This window comes from Mus musculus, chromosome 1, assembly GCF_000001635.26.
Source record: "Mus musculus strain C57BL/6J chromosome 1, GRCm38.p6 C57BL/6J".
Classification (NCBI taxonomy): domain Eukaryota; kingdom Metazoa; phylum Chordata; class Mammalia; order Rodentia; family Muridae; genus Mus; species Mus musculus.
In genome coordinates this window covers 71,582,588-71,602,918 of record NC_000067.6, presented here as the reverse complement: position 1 = coordinate 71,602,918, position 20,331 = coordinate 71,582,588, and the positions used below count along the sequence as shown (strand labels likewise).

The following is a 20,331-nucleotide window of genomic DNA, read 5'->3' as shown; positions in this document are numbered from 1 at the left end:
ACAAATAAAAACAATTCTATCTCTAGGATGGAATAGTCTGTGAAATTGTTTCCTGTACAAAGATAATTTATATAGAAAAAGGGGCCATTGCTCATCTTTTTCATACAAATGGAAAAAAAATCAATTCTAATGACTAATAAGGGAATTCAACTCTTGGCTTCTAAAGGCGTAGGGTAGGGAGATAAGACCCAAAGTCTCTCGGAACCCTGGTGTTTATGCAGATGTTTGCAGTGGTTCTGAGAGTTGCTGGTATAAATACTCCTCTCGTTTTTATTATCTGTTTGTGCAGACTCTCCTGGGAGTCTCCAGGGAGTCCACCAGTCCCTACGAGGACCATCCATTCTCCTTCTTCAAGTTTGCTTTCTTTCCCCGTTCCTCGTTCCCTATAAGATAACCTTTTAACCAATGACCATCCTGACAGCCATTCCTGCGCCCACCAATCTGAAGTTCAGTCAGGTGACACCCACCAGCTTTACTGCCCAGTGGATAGCACCCAGTGTTCAGCTCACTGGCTACCGGGTGCGGGTGAACCCGAAAGAGAAGACAGGACCAATGAAAGAAATCAACCTTTCTCCAGACAGCTCATCGGTGATTGTGTCAGGACTCATGGTAAGAAGTGAGCTTCCCTCTGCAGAGTAAGGCAGGAGGTCATTTCATAGAGTTCATAGGTGCAATCTCATAATAAACCTAGTGTTCTTTGCTTCTACCATCAAATAGGGTTGTCACAAATGTGTACAATAGAATTCTTTTATGTAGACCTAGGATTTTCTAGATACCCTAAGATGACTATTGGATTAGAATGGTGTAAATAGCTTTGGATTTCGTGCAGGTCTTTGACAGAAGTATTCCACTTATTTAAAAGAAGTGGTATTCGGTAGGGAGCAATTTATATACACACACACACACACACACACACACACACTCTGGCTGAGTTTATGGCTTTTATGAGTGATGTTTCCCTGGCAAGACGCATTCTCCAGTTAGTACCAGCCTAACTTGACACTACCCCCATTAAAACATTTGACAATCAGCCAGCTGTGCTTTAATCTTGGGAGGCAGAATAAGCAGGTGGATTTCTGAGTTCGAGCCCAGCTTGGTCTACAAGAATGAGTTCCAGGACAGCCAGAGATACACAAAGAGACCCTGCCGCAAACAAGCAAGCAAGTAGTATTTAAAACTTTTTCTAGCCATGCAGAAATTAGCTAGGATCCTATAAGGGCTTAATGCACATCTTAACACAAGGCCAATTCTTAGAGAAGTAGCAGTAGAATAGAAGCTTTCTCTTGCTTTTTTTGTGATCAGGAAAAAAGCAAAACCTGATTTATATCTGTCATATCATAAAGGCAAAAAAAAAAAAAGGCTAAGACTGATTTCTTTCTTATTCTTTTTTTGCTGCTCCTTGTGGATTGTGGACTTAACCCCTGAGAACATTTTAAAATTCACTTAATTTAAATGTAAATGTATTGTCACTCATAGGTAACAGTGAAGTTGCTCTGGGAACCTGGGGGTTTGGGGTTTGCTGGGCTATGCAGATGGTCTTTTATAATCACCGCATTTCTCTAATGCTTTGGTAAGAACTCCGGGCATCATGCAACACCATTGCCAAAGTTTCTGGTACCTCTGCTTCCAGGTGGCCACTAAATACGAAGTCAGTGTCTATGCTCTCAAGGACACACTGACAAGCAGACCAGCCCAGGGAGTCATCACTACTCTGGAGAGTGAGTAATCCGATGAGTGACATGTTTTAATCCTGACACACCCTGAGTGGAAGTCAAAAGAAAAGATCTTTACATTTAAGCCACTGACTTAGCAATAGAATTTGGAAGTTGATAGAACAGCTTGTCGTTTCGGGAATCCATCCAGGAAATGACCTGCCGAAACAAAATGGAATCACTTCACTGTGTTGTGTTGGTGCTGGTGGGTTAAAACTCACAGCTGGCTTATGCGGTACTGGTGAGGGTCTGTATTCGTAGGGTTCAATGTGGGGAAGATGAACTGGCTTCCACCATAGGGAATGTGGGGCTAAATTAGATCTGTGGTCTAGTCTGTTGATGTTTCATCACCTATGGAATGATTAACACGTGAAGCCTTATAGAAATGACCGAAGATTCGCCACCCAGACAGACGTTATTACTAATTGTCTGTGTTATAATTCCTACCATACATCCTTACATATTAGTAAAGTAATCATTGTCACACTTGTTTGACATAGCTCTAGACACTAGAGAGTCAACCCTGGGCACCACTGATAGTATTTAGAAAGCTTTTCTGTTTAGTGAACATTTCCATATTTCCTCAATACCGTTAACCCATCTTTCTGTAACCTCCACATTACTTTTTAGTGTATTTCCTGAAGTGGATGTATTTGCATAATGAGGACTCTTTTTAAAATATCCAAACCTTACATGTATGAGCCAAGCGTGCTTTAATCTCTGGCTCTGCTCCTACACAGATGTTAGCCCTCCAAGAAGGGCCCGTGTGACGGACGCTACAGAGACCACCATCACTATTAGCTGGAGAACAAAGACAGAGACAATCACTGGCTTCCAAGTCGATGCCATCCCAGCCAATGGCCAGACCCCAGTTCAGAGGAGCATCAGCCCGGATGTTAGAAGCTACACCATTACAGGTCAGTGTACTCGTGGTCTGCCTGTGTGCGCCCGCAGGAGACCCTGGCTCGGTAGATAGTCTGGTCTGGTATTGAGAATGTGGGCACCATTCCACGATCTGTTGGCTTCCTGATGTTTGCTTGACCTATAAATCTCATTCATTGAATTTGTTGTTTTATAAATGCTCATTCATTATTGTCTAATGAAAATCTGCACACTGTAGTCATAGGCAGGAGTCTGAGGCAGGAGGATGTGAGTTTGAGACTAGACATAGTGAAACCCTACTTTTTTTAAAGTTAATATAGAGAACATAAAGATACAAAATAGTAAAATTAGCATGCCTAGATTTTAAAAGGCATAATGAAATTTATGATTACAAACAGCATTATGTATAATAAAACCGGAAACTGTAATCAGAGACGATTCAGTATTGGGACATAAGTGAGGTGCTTTTGAGATGAGTTTTTCATTAGTAGTGACCTGTCCACCCCGTGAAGCCCTTTACTCTTCCCTGTAACTGCTTCTGCCAGTATAGGAGTCAAGGAAACTGTAGGCAAGCATGAGAACTCGCCTAGTAAAGTAGGAGTGGATTAAACAGGCGTCTTTTTAACTTCCAGGTTTACAGCCAGGCACTGACTACAAGATCCACCTGTACACTCTGAACGACAATGCCCGGAGCTCGCCCGTGATCATCGATGCCTCCACCGGTAACTATGCTTTCTATGGAGGAAATGTCAGCTGCTGCATATTGTAATCAGCCGCGTCAAGTTTAGAAACAGTTAGGGAGCTGGAATTTCCATGTTCTGGCTCCCGGGACTCTCTGATTCTCTCTCTCCTCCTCTGTTCGCTAGGGCTGGGCTCAACTGTGAGAATGGACATTCATTTTTCTAAGGTGTCACTTTGCTTGCCTTTCAGCCATCGACGCACCATCCAACCTGCGGTTCCTGACCACCACACCCAACTCCTTGCTGGTGTCATGGCAGGCGCCCCGTGCCAGGATTACTGGCTACATTATCAAGTATGAGAAGCCTGGATCCCCTCCCAGAGAAGTGGTCCCTCGGCCCCGCCCTGGTGTCACGGAGGCCACCATTACTGGTATTGCTTCCACACTGTGATTTTTTTCCCCCCTTAATCATAGATGCCCCAAGTCCATAATACTCCCCAATTGTGTCTTTGATGCTATTTCATGAGAATGAGGTGCCCAGCACTCTAGATGTTCTGTTTAGGGACAGTAGTTTTCTCAAGAGATATGAGCAACTGAGCATGCAATTTCAGTGCCGTCCTATGACACAGCTGTGATGTATTACACTCTGGTGTAAATTCTTCATTATTCCCCCCTCCCCCATAGGATAAATTGTGTGTATAGATTCTCCTGGATGTTGAAGTCTCTAAAACACACAGATATAAGGAGATCACAGCTTCTTTGTTGCATTTATTGAAGAAGAAAATAAGAGTCTGATATGGGAAGACTTAAGCAGAAGACATCCTAATTTTTGCTCTGTCACTGACAGCTGTCTGAGATTAGACCTAAATAGAAGTCTGAAGTCTCTGATGGCCTCTCCCAAATACATATTTCATTGTCGGCCCACAGTATAGATAGTTTATCTACAGGCTGAAAGAATCCTCTAGGAAGGTTGCCATGAAACTGCTCATTCAAGTATCAGCTGTGGTTGTGAAATGACTAACTAGCCAAGGGGCTTTGGGGTTCGCAGAGTAGATAAACAAGGAGTGAAGCTGAAAGACTTCACAGGCAGCTGGCAGGAATGCCTGCTCCCCAGTCGCCTCTGCTGAGCCAATCACTGGCCGTGCCCGCCAACGTGAGTGAAACGGCCGCGTTTCCCATCAGGTCTGGAGCCAGGAACCGAGTACACCATCTACGTCATTGCCCTGAAGAACAATCAGAAGAGTGAGCCCCTGATTGGGAGGAAGAAGACAGGTAAAGACTCATAACCAGTGGTTGCTTTGCAGGGTGAAGTCTCTACATTTCCACACATCACACATCTCTCACGGATTTTTTTTATTTCCCTAGCAGAGTGGCTTATATATTTTACTCTTTGACAGGAATCACCTAACATGCTCTAAAAATGTCTGATTTATTTCTTTTTCTACAACCTTAAGCTTCGTTTACCTTGCAGAGATTCAAACTAGATAGTTTGAATTGGAAGGGGGGGGAAGCTTTATAATGGTGGGAGTAAAACCTTTCTGATTTGGGTCGATTTATTTATTATTTGATTTCTGAACTTCAAACACTTCAGTTCGTTGCAAAGCCTTAATTGGAGCAGAGATGGCTTTCTGTGGGGCTCAGCGGTTCAAAGCTTTGTCTGTATGAGAATTCATACTAACTTTTTTTTTTTTCTGTCTGAACTATAAAGAAATCTGTGAGAAAAAAAAAATCACGATTTCTTTCTCTAAGAGTGTTTTGTGATCTGAGAACCGCTGGTTGTGTGGGAGCTCTGATCGGGTTGATAAACAGTTGTTGCCTGGGTTGACAGTGATTGGTTGCTTCTTCTTCGAGCTTAACTTTTGCGCTTTGCTTTTTTGGCTCTAACCTCTCTTGGCTAGATGAGCTTCCCCAACTGGTTACCCTTCCACACCCCAATCTTCATGGACCAGAGATCTTGGATGTTCCCTCCACAGTTCAAAAGACCCCCTTCATCACCAACCCTGGGTATGACACCGAAAATGGTATTCAGCTTCCTGGCACAACCCACCAGCAACCCAGTGTTGGGCAACAAATGATCTTTGAGGAACATGGCTTTAGGCGGACAACGCCACCCACTGCGGCCACCCCCGTCAGGCTTAGGCCAAGACCATACCTGCCGAATGTAGATGAGGAGGTCCAAATCGGTCATGTTCCCAGGGGAGACGTAGACTACCACCTCTATCCTCATGTTCCGGGCCTCAATCCAAATGCCTCTACAGGACAGGAAGCTCTCTCTCAGACAACCATCTCTTGGACGCCGTTCCAGGAGAGTTCTGAGTACATCATTTCATGCCAACCAGTTGGCACCGACGAAGAGCCCTTACAGGTACATGACAGCCCTTGCAAAGTGTCTCTCTATGTAACTGTGTCTTCAGAAACAACCACAGCTTCATGTCTGATGCCCACTGTCTTAGTCAGGGTTTCTATTCCTGCACAAATATCATGACCAAGAAGCAAGTTGGGGAGGAAAGGGTTTATTCGGCTTACACTTCCATACTGCTGTTCATCACCAAAGGAAGTCAGGACTGCAATTCAAGCAGGTCAGGAAGCAGGAGCTGATGCAGAAGCCATGGAGGGATGTTCCTTACTGGCTTGCTTCCCCTGGCTTGCTCAGCCTGCTCTCTTATAGAACCCAAGTCTACCAGCCCAGAGATGGTCCCACCCACAAGGGGCCTTTGCCCCTTGATCACTAATTGAGAAAATACCCCATAGCTGGATCTCATGGAGGCATTTCCCCCAACTAAAGCTCCTTTCTTTGTGATAACCCCAGCCTGTGTCAAGTTGACACATAACACCAGCCAGTATACCCACCCTCCCAGGGCAGAGGCTACGACTCTGACTGGAGGTTGTTTGACTCAGAGAGCATCACTGAGCGTCACGCAGTAGAGAAAACGAAATTCTTTTTATTATTCTCATACACTGGAGACTACTTAGTGAGATGGATGAAACAATTATCTTAGGAAGTAGAGGAAAAGTAATTTATATGAAGTTTGAAATGCCACCTTTGGCGTCTGTCCTTGAAGAGGCACGCTGTTACGTGTCTAGGAAGACGAGGTGAACCGTTGGGGACCAGCTGTTATGAGAGATCGATTCTCCAAAACTCTCTTCTTTAATTTGTCCCACAGGTGCTAGAATCAATTTTTATTGTGTTATTTTTAGAAAGTGGCAGAAATTTTAAAATTGACTGTACCCTAGGACATTTATTAGCTTAGAAACTTTAGTCTGGGGATGTGCCGGTATTTTAGGAAAACCCAAGTTCTACTGTGTTGGCACCTTACATGGCACATGTTGTCTGTCTGTGGCACTCATGTTTATGAAGGGGCTTTTTTTCCAGGAGTTCTAGTGGCCACAGGATTCAGAGGAAGCTGGTATAGCTGAGGGTTTCTGGGAATTGTGGAACACCTAGGTAGAAAAATCTAGCAGAAATGATTTTTTTTTAAGTTACTCTTTTAATAATTTTTTATGTACCTTGGTGTTTTGTCTGCATGTATGTCAGGGTGAGGATGTCAGAAGCTCTGGAACTGGAGTTACAGATGGTTGTGAGCCACCATGTGGCTGCTGGGAATTGAACCCAGGTCCTCTGGAAGAGCATTTAGTGCTCTTAACCACTGAGCCATCTCCCCAATCTTAAAACGATGGTTTTTTGCACTCATTTAATATCTCATCTTGACTAGGTGGGAGTCCTATACAGCCCTGTTCTCTCCCTTCGTCTGTTTTTAAATGGGAGTGGGGGATTGCTCATAGACTAAGGAAGCTCATGCCGATTCATCATTGAAATGCTTTCTCCCTGCTTTGGATGTATAGTTCCAAGTTCCTGGAACTTCTACCAGTGCGACTCTGACTGGCCTTACCAGAGGGGTCACCTACAACATCATAGTGGAGGCACTGCAGAACCAGAGGAGGCACAAGGTTCGGGAAGAGGTTGTGACTGTGGGCAACGCTGGTAGGTACACTGCTGGCCTGTTGAGGCACACGCTTCTTGCTGGATCAGCCCAGAGAAGACTTGGTCTGTCGTTCTTTGTTGGCTTTAAACTTAGGAAAATGAGATTGCACAACAGTCAGAGATGTCCCCTTATGTAACCCATATGTTCACCAACACATATTGACAGGATGCCAGGCCTGGGAGGGACATGAATATTATTTACTCTAATACATTTTTCCCCTCCTGTTGAGGATCCAGTTGACAGAGGCAATGGTTTTTTGTACCTTTTACTATTCTCTCATCCCATACTGTGGTCCACTTAAGCGTTCCTAACCCGAACCGAACACCTATAAACAGTCCTCCTTGGCAATCTTAAGTGATGACTTAGGTTTTGTACCTAATGTAAAATGTTACCAATATTGCCCTTTGCTTTCCTAAGAGCTTCCCATTCCAAATTTCAACTTTATATACTTCTTTGTTTTCTTCTTCTTTAGATTTACGTATTTTAATGTTATGTGTACGGGTGTTTTGCCTGCATGTATGTGTGCAACATGCATTCAGCACCCATGGAGGCCAGAAGAGGACACCGGGTCCTCTGGAACTGGACTTATAGAGGGTTGTTAGTGACTATGTGGGTGCTAGAACCTATGTAATGTCCTGTGGAAGAGGAGCCAGTGACATAACTCCTGAGCCATCTCTCCAGCCCCTTTATATGTGTCTTAATACATAAATTATATATGTCATGTTATATACATGCAAGCTCTTAAAGGTTAAATGGCCATCATACAAACGTAATAAAGATGAAACGACCCCCATGCAGCCTTTTAATAAAGGTTAAATGACCAGCATGCAACATCTTAATAAAGGTTAAATAAATTTAATCCTGAAAATTTTTGATAAAGGTTGAATGACCCTGACTCTGAGAAGCCTTTTGAAGCCAGTGATGTGTCATTTGGCTTAAGTTGCAATAGCTAAAGATTCACCAAGGAGCATGAGTTAAGGGCTAACTGAGACTGGATCCCGAGTCCTCTTACCCTGGAAGGGCTAACTCCCACTTTTTCCAGGGAGCAGGACTTCTGGGTAGGACCACTGCCTTCTTTTCAGCCTTCTTCCTCTTAGCGAAGACTGCTATTATTTGACTCTTCAGTTAAGCAGTTGCATGTCTGGCAATGCAGAAGTGGGCAGATCTTCTGTGTTCCATCCACAGTAATTAGCATTTGCCTTTTGTGGTTTCACTAGTAAAATGCCACTTGAAAGGGATTTTTTTCAAAAGCATAGGGGTTTTGTGGTTTTCCACATCATTTTCTTGAAGGTGTGTGTGTGGTGTGTTTCAGACAGTCCTACTGTATTGTATGCTGTTTGTATATAGTGTGCTAGACTGAACTGCTATGTAGCCCAGGCTCCTAATGTTAGGGCAGACCTCCTAGATATTTTAAAATAGTGAACCCCCATGAGAGTTTTAGCCCCTTTGTTTTCTTTCCGACTCCTGTCTTTACCAGGTCCTCTTGGTTTCAAAACATTTTGGATAGACTTTTTAGTTCTTCCAGAATGATGGCTTTTGAAATATTAGGCATTTCAAATATTGATTTCATTTGCACTTTTGATTTTTACACTATTAAAAGAAGCTATCCACAAGTAGGATTTTTTTTTTCCTGAGACAGGGTTTCTCTGTATATAGCCCTGGCTGTCCTGGAACTCACTCTGTAGACTAGGCTGGCTTCGAACTCAGAAATCCGCCTGCCTCTGCCTCCCAAGTACGGGGATGAAATCTTGGGAAACCCACTGCAGCTTTTCTACTTATTCCTAACTGCACGGTGGTGATTTCTCTTACTTGAAAATCAGGTCTTATCTAGTTTTACAGTAACCATAAGCATCTAGGTTTTCAAACTATTTAGCAAAAGAAAAGCTACAATGTAAGTAAAGATTGTGTTATAATGCTATATAAAGATGCTAAGACATTGACTACAGCAAAGACGTATCTAACAATAATTGTTAATTATTGAGTAACAGTAGTTAGTAAGTCATCTCTGCATAGTGATACTGGTCCAGAGCTTTGATTCCTCAGTTTCATGTAGCCTTTACAAGATCCAAAAAAGTGGGGCTAGTTATATTATTATCCCGTAATAGATGAGAGAAGAGAGACAGACAAATGTTAATTGGCTCCATGTACTCAGGTGTCTTGGGGAAGCACCACTGCCCATATTCTCAGCTAGTTAAAATGCCTGACGATCTGCTTCATGTCATGAGAAACAGAAGACGGGAATGAAGGAAGACGTCCTTTGACCCTGCTGTGACAAGTGCCTACTGACTGCATCAAAGTGTTGCCGATGAGAACGTCTGTGTTGTTAGTGCTGATTAGGTCACAATATACAGTATGGCCGTTTCCCCATCAATAACCGTCAATAAAATGTCTTCTCCTTTTTTTCCTTTCTCCTTCTTTTCTTCATAGTCAGCGAAGGCCTGAACCAGCCTACAGATGACTCATGCTTTGACCCTTACACGGTTTCCCATTACGCCATTGGAGAGGAGTGGGAGCGGTTGTCTGACGCTGGCTTTAAGCTCACATGCCAGTGCTTGGGCTTTGGCAGTGGTCATTTCAGATGCGATTCATCTAGTGAGTAGCTTGCGTTCCCCACCCTCTCACTCCTCCATCTCTTCTGGTCTCATGCGTTCGCACTAGGTGGCCACGGAAACATGTTTGGCAGACTCGGGCTCTTCCAAACATGATGCAAACAGAAGTAGACTGTTTGACTCCAAGTAACATTTTGCATCATAGAAGGATGATGGGAAATTTTACTTGTGCAATATGACTGCATTTCAAGAGTTGTGTACTAATCTAACTATTCCTTACAAATATATCTGTAGTGTTGATATGCTCCTTGTAGTGTTTAGCTCTATGTAAATTGAAGTTAAAAAATATCTCATTAGAGTTTGGTTTAATTGAGACAGGCAGGCAGAGACTCCAAATTCTTTTCAGTCTTTAGTATTGAGTAAGGACAGAGGTGAACATTTATACTCACAAACACCACTTTTTCAGCATAACCAGATATACATGCACACATCACACACACACATACACACACACACATCTCACAACCCAGATATCCCAAACATTGCTCGTATAAAGGAAAATGTCTCTCTGTATAGCCCTGGCTGTCCTGGAAGTCACTTTGTAGACCAGGTCGGCCTCAAACTCAGAAATCTGCCTGCCTCTGCCTTCTGAGTGCTGGGATTAAAGGCGTGTGCCACCACGCCTAGTTTGCATTCTACATTTAAGGATCAAGTTCAGGGCTGGTGAGCTAGGCTAGGCATCCCATCCCTGGAACCCAGGTGGTGCCAGTCCCCACAAATTGTCCCTTGACCTTCACATATTCCTGGGGGGACACTAAGGCCCATATGTACATACATATGTACACACACATGCAAATCAATAAATCTAATAAATGTTAAGATCAACTTTGACTGAAAAATAATTTGATTTTCAAATCTTAAAGAGGTTAAAATTTCAAATTATTAGTGAAAATGATCCTATGAGTTATCTATGTTTCTAGAGATTTAGTATTGGAGTATATAACCATTCATTCTTTGTTTTTAGAGCTATAATTATTATTAGCTTTTTAATGTGCTTTTTTTATGTGTTCATCATATATCATAGATATCCACAGGCCTATGGACAATTATAGGTCCCATATTCCATGGAATGACATTTAATAGATCTCTAAAGTTTTTTGTGTAACATTTTCCTTTCCTTTACATGAAATAGCAAAATCCAGACTGGTTTCAATGTGTGTTGTTGGGTAGAGCCCAGTGGGCAATATACCATGCTGGGGACAGGAGGGACACCATTTGGCCTTGACCAGGTGCTTTTTCAGAGAGTGAACTGCACTGAAGTTTGCATGTTTTTCATAACTCAGTACAAATGTGGACGTATACAATGATTTTTATCCGTGAGCCTCTGACTCACCAGTCTTTGCTGGATATGTCATAACTGCCTTATACATTTGCTCATCGTTTAAGGAAGGCTGAATTGTTAAAGTGGAAGAATCACTGCCCTGGATGAGGGTCGTAAGTGAACTCTGTTTAGTATAAATCTTAGAGGTTAAAGGGCATTTTTACATCTGCCATTAGACACAGCTCGTGGTGACTTCTTAGGACTTGTCTATTTGTACAACAAGCCTGATTCATTTCATTTGTCTTTATTTTGTTGGCTGTTATATTCGTTCGTTCTTCACTTATATGAATCAGGTGACACCAGCTGTTTTTCTCTTTAATCTTCTTGTTTGTTTTTGTTTGTTTGCTTTTGTCGTTGTTTCATGAGACAGGGTTTCTCTGTGTGTCCCTGGATGTGGTACACTCAGTCTGTAGACAGGGCTGTCCTCAAACTCAGAGATCTGCCTGCCTCTGCCTCCCTAATGCTGGGAGCAAATTCGTGCACGACGACGCCTGCCCTCTCTTTAATGTTTAATTAAACTATTTTGTATCTAGGATCTCTGCGAACCTAAAATATATATTTTTTAATTCTCCAATCCCATTTTAATTTTCCATATTTGTAAAATTTAAAAGGAGCTGAATGAATCACTGGTTGGTCCTCTGAAATGATCTTGGTGGTAGTGTTAAGTCTTAACACTGGCCTGGAAGATATTAAATGTTATGATGAAGAAATGCTTCATCATTAGAAATGTGATCTTGGACTTCCTGCTCTGTATGGATTTTCGTCCTGTTCCAGTGTTCTGCCCATCCTGTGAGTCAGAACACAGAGTAACTCTCTGCCTGCGATGTCCCTACCTTCCAGAATGGTGCCATGACAACGGTGTCAACTACAAGATCGGAGAGAAGTGGGATCGGCAGGGAGAAAATGGCCAGCGGATGAGCTGCACATGCCTCGGGAATGGAAAGGGAGAATTCAAGTGTGATCCCCGTACGTCATCCTAAAAATGCTTTCTAGACTTTTTAAGTACTCCCATGTTCCTAACTGAGCCGAAACACCCATTTACAGGCTGGGCTGGACGTGGTGGGCTTGTCAGTCTGTGGTTGGTAAGTCAGTAGCTTGCTTCAGAAAGTGAATCATGACTGAATGGCACGTCTAAGCACTTTAGCACTTTCACAACTTGAGCACTTTGGTCATCTGCAGTGAAGTGCTATGTAGACTCAGTTTTTAAAACATAACTTCAAAGCCAAGCAGTGGTGGCACATGTCTTTAATCCCAGCACTTGGGAGGCAGAGGCAGGAGGATTTCTGAGTTGGAGGACAGCTTGGTCTACACAGAGAGAACCTGTCTCAAAAAACCAAAAAAAAAAAAAGACTTCAATCGTTCCATCTGGCCTAGTCTACCAAGGCTTTGGAACATCTCCTTGTGATTCACCTAAGTTGATGAGATTTGGCCCGTGCTCATTCAGGTCGAGGGCAGATGCATCAACTTGAGTGTACCTGATTGTCCTTGGTCTTACAACTGTTCCTTTCTGCTCTGTGCCCACGTGCAGATGAAGCAACGTGCTATGACGATGGGAAGACCTACCATGTAGGAGAACAGTGGCAGAAAGAATATCTCGGAGCCATTTGCTCCTGCACGTGTTTCGGAGGCCAGCGGGTAAGCCTGGTTGGCGTTTAGATAAAGCACTTAGGAGGTTGCAGCATGGATATGCTTTGTGCACAGGAGCCTTGCCTTTTAGGAAGAGTCTCTAAGATGGGTGTCTCAGTTAGGGTTTGCGTTGCTTTGAAGAGACACCATGACCAAGGTAACTTTTATAAGGGACAATATTTAATTGGGGCTGGCTTACAGTTTCAGAGGTTCAGTCCATTATCATCATGGCAGGAAGCTTGGCAGTGTGCAGGCAGACATGGTACTCTAGAAAGAGCTGAGTGTTCTGCATCTTGAACTGACAAAGACAGCTAGAAGAAAGCTTTCTTCTTCATTGGGTAGAGCTTGAACATAGGACCTCAAAGCCCACCCCCACAGTGACTCACTTCCTCTAACAAAGAGTGCCACTTCCCATGGACCAAGCATATTCAAACCACCACAATGGGTCTGTCCCTCCCAGTTGATAATAGCTTCAGCACCTTCTCCCATGACTAAAATTCTCAGGCTGCCCTGTTTGTCCTCGCCTGGAGTGTAGCACTAAGGCCCCAGCTCTGAGCTGATGGACTAGCATCTGAGTATTGTTCACATTTTTAATAATACTGTGATCTAAGAAAATTTAACTATTTTTGAGCCTTTGTTCAATCTAAAAATTATTATCACTCTAATACTGAGCTAAGTAACAATAGACACACAGGGAAGGGTGGCCGTTGCTCTTGAGGATATACTTGGAGGCAGCAAATTAGCATACCCTGCCAAGCCAAGCTAATCACAGGAGATTTTGACGAATACAGTTCTGGATGGCCTGCAATCAGCAAGAAGGCTTCCTAGAAAAGAGAAACATAAACCAGCCGCCTGGGGTTTAGGATAGCTATCATTAAGTGGGGAGGGAAGGAAGCAGAGACTACATACTTCCTGGCCTAGGGAGAGCTGGCCCAGCGAGGCAGTCCTTCCGCTGGAATCTTTTGGTAAGAAATTAGATTTGAGGAGGAGACTCATGGAAAGCTGGGAAAGCCATCATTTAAGACAGTAATTCTCAGTCATGTCTAACGTGGGCCCTTCTTCAATATAACAACAACTTCCACTCCATCTTTTAATAAGTGAAATATCAAAATGACTTTTAACTTAAATGTAATAGGGGGCTGGAGATGGTGGCACATCCCTTTAATCCCAGCACTCAGAGTAGTCAGAGGCAGGTAGATCTCTTGAGTACGAGGGCAGCCTGGTCCACAAAGCAAGTTCCAGGACAGCCAGGGCTACACAGAGAAACCCTGATTCATAAAAACGAAACAAACAAAAAAAGAAAATGATCGGGCAGGTCCCACAAGTTTCCCTTTGACCTCCACACATTTTGGGCACATGTGTATACATACACATATGTAAATAAATGTGCTTAATTTTTTAGGAATTAAATTGTTATGTAAAGGGCTTGACCTTAAAGGGTCCCAGAAATCTGGGGCACAAGGAATAATGCCCCTCACCCCCACAGTGAAGTTCACCCATTAATGCTATTGGCATTCATCAATGATTAAAAGTAGCATAATGGACAATAACCTTTTAAAAAAATGAATCTGGGAGCTGGAGAAATGGCTCAGTGCTTAATGGGACTCACTGTTCTCCTGGGGACCTGGACTTGGTTTCTCTCCTCACATGGTCCATAACCACCATTCCCAGAAGAACTGACGTCCTCATCTGGCTTCCTTGAGCATCATGCACACATGGTGCACAGACATACACACAGGCAAGCACTTATCACATAAAATAAAAACATATGATAAATCCTTTTTAAAAGAAGAAGGGCAGTTAATGTGGCCACAAGAAAGACTCTATGTATCATCACAACCTTCTTAGGTCTGGGCAGCCGGCAGGATTGACAATCTCGTTTTATCTGTTATTCATGGAGTGGACTGTCTGTCCCTCTGTCTCTCTGTCTCTTTCTCAGACACACAGAAGCAGATCATATGACTCAGTCATCATGGTCTGAATGAGTGGCTTTGTTGGGAGGCAGATTTTAGTCTTTCTTCACTCCATTCTTGTTCCCTATGAACGGGAATCTCTTTGGGTAATGCCTGTCTCTAAAGTTCTGAAACATGGTGGCGGTTGCTATGGTCTTTGAGAATCGTTATTGATTCTGCAAGCAGGCCCTCTGGGAAATAGGCTCCTAAATGGAGAAATACGTCAAAGATGTTTAAATGATTCTATAAGAAAGTGATTGTAGGATTTATTTATTTTTGAGACAGAGTCTAGTAGCCCTGACTATCCTGGAACTTGCTATGTAGAGCAGGCTGGCCTTCAGCTCACAGAGATCTACCTGCCTCTGGGTGTGTGCCACCACTCTCCAGCCTGGCCTTATTTCTTCATTTTGTTGTTGTTGTTGTTGTTGTTTTCAACCCTAAATGTAAAGTCTTGCTAGTTAGGCAAAAGATGGCTACCAACATGAACTCCCCCATTCTGTGAACTTCAAGGACTACTTTGCCCCAAGAGTGCGCCTCTCTCTGTGTCCCCCTAGTGTCCATTTCTGTGTCCCCTGGGGCTTCTGCTAATGGTGCCATCGTTCACCACATCAGCTCCAGATCTTCCTCCTCCCAGCTCAGGAGTGATGAGAAAGCAAATGTGTGCCAGCAAAACTCAGGAAGAAGCACAGGCCCGCTGTGGTGTCTTCCTGTACCCAGCCCCACCTCTGGCCAGAGCTAAGGCTATATAGTATAGGTTAGGGAGGTTTTAGAAGGGACTGGAAAGAGAATGTGGCCAGGTACCCAGTTCTACCTGGGACCCACGGCGTCCTTTCTGGTTCCTTCCAAGTCATTCCTCTCCTTCACCAGAAAGTGATGGCATTTGTCCCCACACTCTCAAGTCACTGTGACTGATTTCGCAGCCCTAGGGGTCTGTGAGAAATCTTCCACCTAGAGCAGAAAGCCTACCAAGGAGGAAGGTAGGACCAAAGATGAGAAGAGCAAAAGAAGTGAGGAGGATATTTCAGCGGAAAGGAAAGCATATGTAGACAGATGAATAAGCCAAGATCTATTGTAAGAGTTACGACTGTACACAGGCATCATTGCAGTCTCCTGATTAACTGCTTGTACTGCTGATGGGCAAGAGCTGAAACTCAGTCATGATACCCTCAGGTTATCCTAAACCCCATTTAACTTCGTGTCTTTCCTCTCAGGGCTGGCGCTGTGACAACTGCCGTAGACCTGGGGCTGCTGAACCCAGTCCCGATGGCACCACCGGCCACACCTACAACCAGTATACACAGAGATACAATCAGAGAACAAACACTGTAAGTGTACACATATCCCCACCCACCCCCACCACCGTGACTCTCCCTGCATGCAGCCAGGGGCAGGTGGATAGATGCTTTTCTTGAATGAACCAAATGAGTTTTATTTGGAGATAAGTCTTTTGCTCATGAGTCCAGTCCTCAGGACCCATCCATGTAAAAGAGCTAGGCGCTACAGCAAGTGCTTATAATCTCCTCACTGAGGAGGTAGAAATAGGGTGTGGGTGGTGTCCCTGGGGCTGTCTGGCCAGCCACTGTAGCCTTGTTAATGAACTTCAGGCTCATGAACAAAGCAGACAGCATTTGCTTGATTAAAGTTAACTCTTGGCTCCTTATACACACAAAGTCATGAATTAATTATAACTCGTTATAATTTACTAAATCCCTAAGCATTGTCTATTGCTCAGTACATTGCTAGTCTTTTGAAACTATTTATCCTTCCTATAAAACACCTGTGACACAAATCTCCACTCAACCCTCCCCGAAACACACACACTTTTGGTTTTCCGAGTATTTGCTACTAATGTTTGTCTTCTATTTTGACAGAACGTAAATTGCCCCATTGAGTGCTTCATGCCGCTAGATGTGCAAGCTGACAGAGACGATTCTCGAGAGTAATCTTTCCAGCCCCACCCTACAAGTGTCTCTCTACCAAGGTCAATCCACACCCCAGTGATGTTAGCAGACCCTCCATCTTTGAGTGGTCCTTTCACCCTTAAGCCTTTTGCTCTGGAGCCATGTTCTCAGCTTCAGCACAATTTACAGCTTCTCCAAGCATCGCCCCGTGGGATGTTTTGAGACTTCTCTCCTCAATGGTGACAGTTGGTCACCCTGTTCTGCTTCAGGGTTTCAGTACTGCTCAGTGTTGTTTAAGAGAATCAAAAGTTCTTATGGTTTGGTCTGGGATCAATAGGGAAACACAGGTAGCCAACTAGGAGGAAATGTACTGAATGCTAGTACCCAAGACCTTGAGCAGGAAAGTCACCCAGACACCTCTGCTTTCTTTTGCCATCTGACCTGCAGCACTGTCAGGACATGGCCTGTGGCTGTGTGTTCAAACACCCCTCCCACAGGACTCACTTTGTCCCAACAATTCAGATTGCCTAGAAATACCTTTCTCTTACCTGTTTGTTATTTATCAATTTTTCCCAGTATTTTTATACGGAAAAAATTGTATTGAAGACACTTTGTATGCAGTTGATAAGAGGAATTCAGTATAATTATGGTTGGTGATTATTTTTATAAGCACATGCCAACGCTTTACTACTGTGGAAAGACAAGTGTTTTAATAAAAAGATTTACATTCCATGATGTGGACGTCATTTCTTTTTTTTTTTAACATCATGTGTTTGGAGAGAAAAATTGTCTTCATGCATGTCCTTTTTCTTTTCGATGCTACAAGCATGTGAAGAGGCACTGTGTTGGGCTGGGGTGGTTTCTGCACATGAGCGCCTGCCTGGCCTTACAGAAGCACTGATACTTTGCGTCATTTTGTGTCCTCACTTGTGGTTCTGCCTTATCAGATTTAAATGGATTCAAATGTGGGCTAAGCTTGCTAGCTAGCACGTTAGGAGTATAAAGGAAATAAGATTCGTGTGTGTGTGTGTGTGTGTGTGTACATACATACAAGTGTGTGTGTAGCTGCTCATGAAAATCAGGAGGCCAGAAGGGGATGCTGGGTCCCTTAGAGCTGGATACAAGTGTTTGTGAGATAGATACTGGGATTTGAACTCATAACAGAGCGGCAAATGCCCTCACCTCTCCAGCCCTATAGTTCTGTTTAATCATCACAGGCCTTTGCTTCTTTGAATGAACACCTATTCAGGTAGATCACTTGCAAGGAAAACAGGATTCTGAGCTGTTCCAATGATTTGAATGGCGTTCTGCTTGGGGGCCCCCGTGCTATGGCATGAGTCTAGCCCATTCAGGTTAGCTGACACTTGGAGTCTGAGTTGAACTCCCAGCTCAGTTTACTTACATACAGTTGGTCTGCAAAAGTAATTTCCTTTTCAATGAACAAGATTTAGAAAATTGAATTTTTATATTGAACCTGGGGTATATAGTATGGAACCTATGGTTCAATGGTAGAGCACTTTGCTAGAATGGTGGAGGTTTTAGGTTCACTCCTACCTAAAATATCTGTCATTTGGAATAGTAAATAGCACAGAAAAACAGTAGAAAGTTCATTATCGTCTTAGTTACTATCCTGTTGCTGTGAAAAGACACAATGGCCAATGTAACTTTTAAAAAGGGAAGTAAGTGGAGGCTTGCTTATAGTTTCAGGGGGTGAGTCCATGATGTGGCAGGCACAGTAGCAGCGGCCTATCTCCTCCAACAAGGCTCCACCGCCAACGAAGATGCCTAATGCTTACCAGTTAACCAGCTGGGGACCAAGCATGAGTCTATGGGGGTGGGGGACAGCATTCTCATTCAAACTACCACAATTATTAATTAGCAAAAAATTCAAAACTACTTTAAAATACACTAATATTCAGTGAAGAGCACTTTTGTAAATTCTTGGCAAGGAACACATTCAGAACAATGTCTTTCCTGGTTCATTTGCTGGAAGAACACACTAGGTCACCTGGATTGATTGGACTTTAGTTCTCATTTGGAGGAGGTTTCAAGCGCTAATTTTGCAGAGTCCAGCTGATAGGAGCTTTCCTTACAGACAGTAGGCCCAGCCCCCAAGCTGTCGCTTGTTCAACTTCTCCATCCCAATAGTTGGCAAGCTAGCTGCAGTGTATCCATCAAAACGACAGAAGAGCGGGGCTGTCAGTTTACACCTTCAATCCCATTGCTTAGGAGGTCGAAGCAGGAATATTGTCATGAATCTGGACAGTTCTAGGCTAAGCCTGGGCTTTGGCATGTGAGATCTTGTCTTAAAAAAAAACAACAAGCCGGGCACCAGTGGTAGTAGTGCACGCTTTTAATCCCAGCACTTGGGAGGCAGAGGCAGGCGAATTTCTGAGTTCGAGGCCAGCCTGGTCTACAAAGTGAGTTCCAGGACAACCAGGGCTGTACAGAGAAACCCTGTCTCGAAAAACAAACAAACAAACAAACAAACAAAAACAGAACAAAAGAAAAACACAACAGAATACTAGGTATGATGGCACACAACTGTAATCCTAAATATTATGAAGTCTGGGTAGGAGACTGTTGAGTTGGAGGCCGGCCTGAATTTGGGCTACATGGCCAAACTAGGCTACATGACAATGTCTTAAAGAACAGGACTGGAGATGGGGTCGAGTTGGCAGAGCGCTAGTGTATATGTGAAGACACCCTGTGCTCAATCATTACTGCATGCATGTGGTAGTGCGTGCTTGCACTCCTAGCACTAGGGAAGTGAGGTAGGGTCAGAAGTTCAAGGTAATCAACTACATGGGGAGCTAGGGGCCACCCTGGGTTACATGAGACCCAGGTTCCCCCACTACCATTCAACCCATAGAAGTACACAGATCCAGGTGCCATTAAATAGCTGTCTGACATGGTGTGTGCGCTTGCATGCATGTGCGCGAGCGTGTGTGTGTGTGTGTGTGTGTGTGTGTGTGTGTGTGTGTGTGTGTGTGTCGTAACTTCATTGAAGGAAGTCTTCATCTGAAGTTCCTTGAAAGAAGGCAGCAGAGCTGGCAGGGTGGGAATCACATTCATAAGCGAAGTGGTCAAGAAAGCAACTCAGCTTGATTTTGCTTCATTGTTAACAACATAAACCTCAGCAGAGTGTAGAAGCCCTTACCTGTCATCCCAGCCCTGGGGAAGGAGAGGCAGGAAGAGCCCCAGAAGGTTGAAAGTCAACCCGATCAAATGTAGTAGCATTTGATCCTGGCATAAAAAGCTACAAAGCAAACAAATGCAAAGAGCAGGTTCTGGTTGTAATGGTCAAGCCTGCCCAACTACAGGACAAAGCAGAAAGTCCCTGAAATGTAACAGCGAAACTGAGTCAGACTGTAATCCTAAATCTTAGGATTTAGTTAGTTGAATAGTCAGTCACTCCCTTTGACTATTATGTGGAAAGATAAAAATCACGACCTTTGTGGTTAAGATTAAAAAAATAAGCAGTTGGAGTGAAGGCTCAGCTGGGAAGGGCTCACTCAGTACCGCTCCTGATGATCCAAGTTCAGTTTCCAGCACCGTTATCCAGTGGCTGTCAACTGCCTGTAACTCCAGCTCCAGTGGATGCAAACCTGTAACCTCCAAAGATCCCTGCATTCTTGAATGCACATACTCAAACACACACACACA

General features: G+C 43.7%; 1 protein-coding gene across 15 annotated transcripts in view; it reads left to right on the top strand.

Annotated features, from left to right (window-relative positions):
* The window catches only part of Fn1 (fibronectin 1), a 67,808-nt gene extending 50,362 nt beyond the window's left edge, over positions 1-17,446 (top strand). For 3 of the 15 annotated variants that reach the window (NM_001276410.1, NM_001276408.1, NM_010233.2), the window contains 13 exons: positions 422-609; positions 1,631-1,718; positions 2,453-2,629; positions 3,227-3,316; positions 3,525-3,704; positions 4,456-4,545; positions 5,172-5,638; positions 7,117-7,255; positions 9,684-9,848; positions 12,027-12,152; positions 12,715-12,821; positions 15,976-16,089; positions 16,636-17,446. In NM_001276410.1, the coding sequence (NP_001263339.1) occupies positions 422-609; positions 1,631-1,718; positions 2,453-2,629; positions 3,227-3,316; positions 3,525-3,704; positions 4,456-4,545; positions 5,172-5,638; positions 7,117-7,255; positions 9,684-9,848; positions 12,027-12,152; positions 12,715-12,821; positions 15,976-16,089; positions 16,636-16,707 (2,003 nt within the window). In that variant the 3' untranslated portion in view covers positions 16,708-17,446. The remainder of the gene's footprint in view (positions 1-421; positions 610-1,630; positions 1,719-2,452; positions 2,630-3,226; positions 3,317-3,524; positions 3,705-4,455; positions 4,546-5,171; positions 5,639-7,116; positions 7,256-9,683; positions 9,849-12,026; positions 12,153-12,714; positions 12,822-15,975; positions 16,090-16,635) is intronic. The other 12 variants (NM_001276413.1, NM_001276412.1, NM_001276411.1 and 9 more) reach the window with 7 other exon arrangements.
* Positions 17,447-20,331: the final 2,885 nt, after the last annotated feature.